This window comes from Lipotes vexillifer, unplaced genomic scaffold (assembly GCF_000442215.2).
Source record: "Lipotes vexillifer unplaced genomic scaffold, Lipotes_vexillifer_v1.1 scaffold508, whole genome shotgun sequence".
In the NCBI taxonomy this organism is placed as follows: domain Eukaryota; kingdom Metazoa; phylum Chordata; class Mammalia; order Artiodactyla; family Lipotidae; genus Lipotes; species Lipotes vexillifer.
In genome coordinates, this window is record NW_006793099.1 from 42327 (window position 1) to 51589 (window position 9263).

General features: G+C 38.9%; 1 protein-coding gene across 1 annotated transcript; it reads right to left on the bottom strand.

Moving 5' to 3' along the window:
• Positions 1 to 7415: 7415 nt before the first annotated feature.
• Positions 7416 to 8333, bottom strand: TMEM74 (transmembrane protein 74). Its single transcript, XM_007466233.1, has one exon. It carries the CDS (start codon positions 8331 to 8333, stop codon positions 7416 to 7418), a length of 918 nt encoding a protein of 305 aa, XP_007466295.1.
• Positions 8334 to 9263: the final 930 nt, after the last annotated feature.

The window sequence follows — 9263 nt, forward strand, 5'->3', positions numbered from 1 at the left end:
TTTTTAAGGCTCAAATATTTAAGGGCTTCTTTGGCAATAAAATTCCTTCAGCAACTTAGACTTCTCTGCTACTTGCTTCCATTAGTTTCATGTGCCATTAACCATACCCAAAATTTTCCTACCTCCAGCCCGAATAGTTTCCTAGCTTCTTGACTCCGGCTCCTCTTTCTCAGCTTAATGATGGCTCTTTTGAGATTATCCAAAACAGCTATGCCCTTAATATGATCTTTGATATAAGCTTATGTCATTAAAGAAACTTTTTCTCTCAAAGTCTCTCTCAGCCTCAGTAACAGCCTATTACTGTTTAAAATCTAGCAACACCTTTTATTCTGTTTGCAACCAGGTCCTGCCTTTACCCTCTTCCTTCTCTGGTGACCCTGGTTTCTCTGCTATGGATCCACTCAGCAGCAGGGGCATTGCTGCCTATGCCATTTAAGCATCAAGGGAAAATGAGTTTAATTTGTGTCAATTGTTCTAAATGTTATCTGTATTCCAGAACAGTTAATTTTCCTAATTTGGCAGAATGTGGACAATTCAAATAGAATTTAAAGGTAAATTTAATATAAGCACACAAACACTCAGGTCTAGATAAATAGCAGTGAAGAACAGCCTTTTGCCAGAGTGCTCACGGAATAGAATCATTTAAGTTTTAACACTGTGAATGTAAAAATATATATATTTTTCAACCATATAAAAGGATTTTGTTGGACTTTTCTATAGCAAAACTGTTCTATTCAAAAAGATAACTGAGTTTTCTGCCACGTAGCATGCTGATGATTGAAACTATGGCTGTTCAAGGTATGCAAGACTATGGTACAAGATATTAGCACACAGTTGGCTTCACAATTAAGCAAAAGACAGTCTTCCAGATTATTTTCTGTCTCATGAAGGGAAATATAATTTTCTTTCTTGGACATATCTACGATGGTAGAAATAAAAGACCTGCAAATTAATGGTTTCCACATAGTTGATGATGCTGGTGAAGGACAAGAGAGGAGAGAAGAGGAAGAGGAGGATAAGAAGAGGAAAAGAGAAGGAGGAGGAGGAAAGGAAAAGAAGAAAGAAGAGGAAGAGATTATTTTGGATCCTGGTGATGACCCAATACAGTAATTTGTCAGCAGTACTTAATCAACATGATCGTGGCTCCCAAGTACTTCCAAAAACCCAGGTTCTGCTGTTACAAAGCAGCCCACTAAAGATAATGTGGATCTAATGACAGAACACCAAGCAGGATTTCTCTCTCAGCCTTTGTCTCACTTATCTTAAGTTTCATCAGAGTCCTGCAAAGTAAACAGTATTATTCCTGTTTTACAGATGAAAAAACCATGGTTCAGATGTGTGCCATTTCTGGGCACATGTTAGAAATGTATTTCCTGGCATGAGTCGCACTATGTAACTAGTCCTGGCTAACAAGTTGTGAGGCGGAACAATGCCTGTTGAGACCTTTCAGATTCTTTTTCCCTCTAGCTGGACAACCAGTAACATTTGAAAAGGTAGTTGCATCATATTGGGTCCCTGAGAGCCTCCCGCTGACCTGTCAGGGTCAGGTAGCAAGAGACTATGGAGTTGTAGCAGCATCGTGTAGCTCATCCTGAATGACCAGAGGTAGTTAACTAAAACAAGGTCCTCTAGCAAAAAATAAATATGAAAAAAGACTAGATTTTCTTTCTTTATAATAGATAAGAATCTTGATCCAATTTTTGTTTTAAATGAGTGGAGCAATATATGGGGCTTCACTTCAAATTGTCACTTTAGGATTCTCAACCTTGACAGCAGTTATACAAAATAAGGATAAAATTCCACTTAATTATATAAATTCTTATCCATCTCTCAAATGAAAATAGAGATCAAAATTAGATTTAAAAATGATTAAGAACAGGGGCACAAGCTAATCCAGTTATTTGTTTCTCACCTAAAAGCTTTCTAGATTTTTTAGGTAAGTGTTTTCAAAATATCTATTCCTGTGTTTTTTGAAGAATTTAGAGAAACCCAAATAGCTTTCATTATTTCATATAAAGTAAAAAAAAAAGGCATAGTTTACATTGTCCAATGATATGGTAGCAAGAAGAATGTTATGCTTGAATCAGGGGTAAATATTACTTCTAATTTTTTTCGATAGATAATTTGAAATATAATTTTAAAAGATCAAATCAACATTAAAGATTCAGATTTAAATGAAAGTTAACAAACACAACAAAACATCTTAATAAATAGTTTTATTTTAAAATGATATGACACACTTGCTATTAACATGTATGGCATCAAATGCCCTAATAAAAAGCCAAGAACCTTAATAACTGCCCTTTTAGAATATCAAAAACAAATAATCAACATCAAATTATTTTTCTTGTTTGGCAAGAACAGTAAAATTTAAAGCACGATGAGAACCATAAAACTAAAACTCTCAATACACTATACAGAATAACCTATCTTTGCTTTCTTGTATGACATTTGTTTGGAGCCTGGCTAGGAAGCATGAAGATGGTAGTGGGAAAACAAGGCTGGCTCTTCCTGAAACACAGGAGAATTAATAAAGCAGAGGAAAACACTGTCTGCTACTCATATTTCCCTGAAATAAAATAATAATCATGGTAAAATGATTTCTAAATATGCCACACTTTTATGAGCCTAAAATTGGGAGGTTAAAAATGTAAATTAAACATCTGCAGGAAGCTGAATAACCAAAACAATCCATATAATTGTGGCATCTCATTCTGAGGTTGATTGCAAATTCTTCATTCATGACCTGTGAAAGACTTCTCTTGTCCTTAAAGTCAACATTAAGGCATGCCAAGTTTCCTGTAAGAAAATTATTCTAATGATAGCTTTAAATATTACAGTTCTATAATTATAAAATATTCTCCTAGTAAATACATAGACTTGAGTGTACATAAACTTGCACACTAGCAAACAGAAATGATAGACAGGTGCACTCTTAAAAGTAACCCATGGATTTTTGAAATCAATTTTTTATGTTTAAAATAACATCTTACTTTTTACAGTGCTAGTGCACAAGTCAGGCAAATTACTTCCCAAGGCTTATGCCCATACGAAAGTTGGAAGGAAAGAATATTATAGAATACTATGAACCATAACATTATATGGCTGAAAATCAGCTGAAAGCCGATATGTTAATTCTCTTTACAAACCATTTTATACTGAGAAAAGCCAGTGAGATTTCATCATAATTCTTTTTATTGTAGTCATTTTTTATGCCCAATTCTGGGAAAGGGTAAACCCCATTACAGAAAACTATAAGGATCTGTCTTATTCCTTTGTCACAGTGGAATATAGTTGGCGGTATTAAATCTTGCTGAACAGGTGAACCATTGGTGAAGGTTGTGAATCTCCTTTGTCAGACCACATTTTTGTGGTAGCGGTTATTGCTGCAATGGAGTCTGACCTTCAGATTGGAAAACCGTCTCCTAATATATACATGGAACATTTTTTGTTTAACTTTATATGAATAATCCAGGTTTTGCATGTGCCTGTCATTGCACGTGTGAAAGATGAAGGCTAAAATGTTCAAATCTATTTGCCCAGAATTTTTGCCTCTCACAAAGAAGTAACAAAAAGTAGAGCCACTTGGATTCACACCTTTAATTCCTGATATTCAACTGACATAATTCTCACTCACTCATTTATCCTTATGCCCAGCAGCAAAGGGAAGGCACAAAGGAATTTGATAGGGCAGTCTCTTTGTCTAAATTTGCACCTCGAAGGACATGTGCCAGTACTGGTCCAGTTGGGTCCCTAAAACAATTAAGTATGAGAGGGATGGACTCATATTTTAAGCAGACAGTAAAGCATGTGAGACTGATAGTAAGGCAAGTAGCTAGGTAGTATAGCATCAAGGGGCATGGCAATTTTGTGGGTAAAAACACCCACAGCCACCAAGAATTTCATGGTTCCAAGCAGTCCTGTAATCCTCTAAACTACAAACCAGCTCTGAAATGGGGAGCCTGGAGGAAAGACATTCTTCTTATGAGGGAGCCAGTACATCATGTGAGATGGTCTGCTTTAGGAGCTCCAGATGGCTAAAAAGGACACACAACATTGCAAAGAAATCACGGCAGCTCTGCCACAAACAGTTTAAGGTGAACTAAAAAGGAACAGTTTTTATTAAAGTCATTAAGACAATTAAACTGTCCATTAGCAGCCTGTAGATCCTGGTAGTAATAGAGAAAGGCAGCTTTGTTTGTGGTACTCACTGCTTTGGGTCTCAACGCTGAACAATGAGCTGTCTTCTTTTAAGATTAGGAAGGTGACTCTAAGTTTAGTTTTCTAAAACCTGGTAAAAAGTTAAAGACCTAAACTATGGACCTCTGCAAAAAGAGTTCTGCTTCTCCAGGTCTAGCAATAAAAGCTCCCATAGATAACAGCCAGCACCATGTTAAAGAGATAGGCGTAAAGTCACAAATCTCCAGGAAGGCTCCAAGACCAGCACCACAGCTATGGTCTGTTCAGTGACTATAACAGTATCACCTGATATTGCCAAAGTACTTCTAAATAAATATATTTAGAGCCCCAAACCCTCTTTATCAGATTGGAAACAACAGTGTCTAAAGTTCAGGGTTTTTTGTTACCTGTGTTACCATCACTTTAAATTCAGTTAATCTTTGTCTTGAATTTAGGCACTGACAGGAGGAACTAGAGCTACACAGCTGAATACCTGGGGAAATCATAACTGATTAAGGCAGTTGTCTAAATCATGTCAACACAGCACTAGAGGAGACACCCAGATGATGTTCTGAATCGGTTCCTTTTGGAGTAATGGTCTGCCCACATAAAAGGAGAATTTAAAAGAGATATGCCCTATATATCTGCCCTATATACGAGCAGATTTAAATAATGTTGAAATAAGTAAGCATATACTTACTATATTTCAATTTTAAAATTTTAAGGAAGAAATATATTCTGATTTAAGTCTTTTTTTCCCCTGAATATTTTTTCCTAATTGGGATATATACATATATTTATATGAATATATATGTAGGTATATATATGCTTTAGATCACATCAGAACTACATGTAGTTTGGTAGCACTACAAGATTCATTAAGTGCTTCCAAATGAAGAGCTTTGACTTTTTCTCCTTTATCATCAGTTTTACAGAACTGAAAAAACTTCCTAACACCTGGTTCTCAAATTTGTCTTACTTCAGAAGCTGAAAATCAGGCTGCTCATTAATTGTTTAAGTCTGCAATTTGACTAATTAATCCTGTTTCATCAATAAATAAAAACAAAACTCAGCTGATGCCATTTAGCATCTCTGACTAAACATGTATTTTTTAAAAGTGTATTTTTAAAAAACACACAGCTCAGACCTACTCACGAAGCCAAGGAGATCATTCCCTTATTGCCTCAATGTCACGCAAAGTAGATCCTCAAGTAGGCTAGAATCTGAAAATTTATATATAAACCTTCAGAATATGAAATTTATACTGCTGTTAAGCCGGCCTCAACACACGAGAGTCACAGTAAAACAAAAGTTTCTTCAAAAAGCAGGAGAAAACAGAAATCATGTCTATATTATACCAATTATTTCCAAATCAATAATAGTCTGTTACACAGGATAAGGTAATCCAGCTACATCCAGCTTCCTCTGATGTCCATATAATTTACCATTTTAACCTAATAATTCTTTCACACACCTGTCCTCACTATTTTTATTATCCTCTGATCTTCTCTTTTTGCATTTCGCTTTAACCCTTACTAACACATAGTGTACCTAACTCATCAAATCAATCTGACACCCACAAGAGCTGATTCACATAAATATCCTGACTCACACACTCTGCCAGCCAAAGTCACCCACATATTCCACAGTCTTCAATAACAACAAAAACTTCAGACATTAGAATTAGGCTTTAGAATCTACAAAGAAATCACTTTCTCACCTCCCCTTCCCTGCCCTCCCACCCCAATTCCCAGCTCCAGTCCTCTTTAAGAATGGCCCCACTGATCCTGGTAACACAGTAATGAAAACTAAAACAACTCTTGAAGTGGGAAGTTGGAAACACCTCAGAGAAGAGTTCTAAAATGCAAGATATTTCTGAGGCTGCATTCCCCATCCCCTTCTTGAACCATAACCGTACCAAGACACTGAGTCAGCATGGATGCTAGGTGTGTGTTTTACAAAGTATTTACTGTTTTGCTTATGGTGCTTCTAATCAAGCAAGTTTGAATTCATGAGGCAAGATCTCACAGGTACTCAGGGCCTGGATATTAGGTGCTCAGAATGATGCCTAGACCATTGTTAGGGGGAGGTGGATTCTGGTGAGGAGTGCAGTTCCCACTGAATCAGTGTGTTTAGTCTGTCTCTCTCTCTTCTCATTTTAATTTTTTTGGCTTTGAGTTTAAGGACTGCTGCCATCCTGGCGCAATGACTTGTTGCTTGGCCTGAGTAAGTGACACCAGTTTCTAGGCACGGTCCCCAAGAGTCTAGCTGCACTTGTATTGGAGATTTTCTCCAAACAACAACAAAATGTCACCTGGGAGTGTGCCTGAGCCAATCATGAGTCAACCTGCCTAGATGCTTAGATATCTGGAAATAGGATAAAAACATCTTATTCTTGCCTCTCTGGTGTGAGAACCAGGAAAGACTTCAAGAGCGTGCATAACCAGTATGATAGCTAAATCACAAACAGAAAATGAAATTTATATCAGCAATTAATTTTACTTCATCTAGAAAATGGGCATGTGACACTGCCTAATATCTGACACTACCATTCTGGGTTAAATTCAGATTGTTTGATTTATATAATTTTATTTTACTAGAAAGTTTATTCTAATGACTTAGTTACCAGTTCTGTGTACTGGAATAGTTTTGAATATAACATATGTGTTTTTGCATTTTTTAATAATCAGTATCCTCAAGCTTCGAAATATTCAAAGTCAAAACCCCATATTTTAGTGTTTAGCCAAATTACAGGAAGAATAAATTTAGCAAGAAAATGGATAAGCACCTTTGAGAATTAAATGTAAGCCTTATTATGTGATTAGCGCTTACATTCTTTTTCACAAAATAGGTTGCTAATTGATCCTACACCTCCTAGTGTCCAAAGAATAATATCCCATATCATGTAAAAGAAATCGTTTGCACACTGGATTGTTAGAAGTATTTTGCTATAGAAGTAGAAGCTGATGGCCATTACAGATTAATTACTCTCAGCTCTTGAGGACTGGTGAAGCTGGTTGTGGTTTCTTAATGTGTCTTACATGGCTTTCCTTCTAAATAAAAGTACATAGAGAACAAAAACACTCACTGGCTGTTCGTTTGGGAAATAGACTTTCCTCGCCAGGCAAATAAACTGCACTGTTAATTTTAAGAAATGTGTTGTGTTTTGTTTTGCTTTGCTTTGTTCAGTTCATATAAAATGCCAAGACAGACTCTCAAGAAGTTCACAACCAGAATTAACTCTGTACAGCGAGAGCATCTTCCTCTACCAAGGACAGCTCCAGGGTGTTTTCATTAGTGCTGGTTTTCATCCTGAAGTTGAAGGAACCGTAGAGTTTTGCAGACTCTTTGGAAGAGGCAAACCTGTCACGCCGATATAGCTCCCCCTTCCACATGGACATCATTAGCAAACAGGAAAGAACGACCCCCCCAAGCGTGAGAAGGCAGAGGCCGGCAATCACACAGCGGTCCAGGTGAGCCCCCAGCCTCGCGCTCTCCTTCTCCAGACGTTCCATCTCCCGGGCCGGCACAGTGTTGGGATCCACAGTCACATCCCGTGGGACAACGTAAGAGATGATCACCAGCAAGATGCCAGTGACCAAGAACAAGATGGCGCTTATGAAACCATAGTCTACTGACTTCCCTGAAGAGGTGGCTTCCGAGCTTGCATCATCTTCATCTTCGGATATCAGCGATATGGCAGCCTCGGGGGACCACTCATTTGGATTTCCCCAGCCAAGGTCTCCCAGGTGCTTACTCCCTTTTGCTGAAGGGGAGCGCCGGTTCCTTTGCTCCAGGTTGATATTCTCATCCACATAGGTAAAAGATGTTTCTAATTCCTGGCTACAGCAGTCACAGACTTTCTGTTCTGCTGTTATTTGGTTGTTCCCTGAGTTGAGAAGCCCTGGTGGCAAGAAGTCTAGCTGAATAGCACTGTCTTGCAGTGAGGGGGAAGGGGATGCTGGAGAAGGGCTAAGTTTAGACCCTTCCCTCTCTGGTGCTCTTGGTGTCGACATACAATGTCTCTGGCAGCAGAGAGCAGCTTTAGTGGCTGCTCCATCTGCCTGGTCCCTGGGAAGCCCTCCTGAACTCCAGTCCACAGCATCACACAGGGCTGCCTGGCTGCTCTTCTTAGCAAGATAGTGGAGCTCCATTGGAGCTAGTCAGACATCCCCCAGCAGCTTCCAGAAAGTCTGCCAGTAGCAACACAGTTAGATAAGAACCCAACAGGAGCTAAGGCCGTACCACCAGCAGTATTGCTCCTGAGGCCCTCATCTCCTTTGTAGCCACAGGTCTTGACACTTCAGCCCCAATTTCCTCCTAAAAGAGGTAAGAGAAAGGAGAGGCTACCTAGTGGTGGGAAAGTGTGAGAAGGGTAAATCCTCTGACTTATCACAGGGATTAACACTGAGAAATTTAGACCAGGGTAGAAAAAGAACATGGAGGAAGTGGCAGTGTCTCTGAAGAAAGCATTGCCGTCACCAAGCCAAATTTATCCAAGGACTCACACATTTCGGTGACAGGATCCCTCAAACGAGAAGGCAGGTTTCCTGCATAGAGATACAAATGAGAAAAGCAGGGACCTTTTTTAGCAGAGCTGCTGATTTTCTGAAGAACCTAGAGAAGCACAGACTTCTCAACAATTCAGTTAAATTATACATGTTTAGACTCTCTGTAGTTCAGAACAGATTCTAATACAGATTAGTGTTAGAGTGTCACCATGGGTGAACCAATCAGTATGTCACTATCAGTTGGGCTCTGTTGGAGCTGGGGCTCAGCACTTTGAATGGGTAGCTCTGAAATGGGTAAAAGATGGCTAGCTTGATCAGCCACCCCTCCTAACCTTACACTTTGTATATCCAGATACCCTAGTCACACAGCCCTGTTCACAGTGCTTCCATTCTCAGCTTACTGCTACATGGTGGTAGCATGTTCTGGACCCAAAAGTATGTAGACAACACACCTCATTGTGTGATCTCTGCAAAACACAATGGGCTAGCCCACTCCTACACACACACACACACACACACACACACACACACACACACACACACACACACACACACACACACACACACCACTGA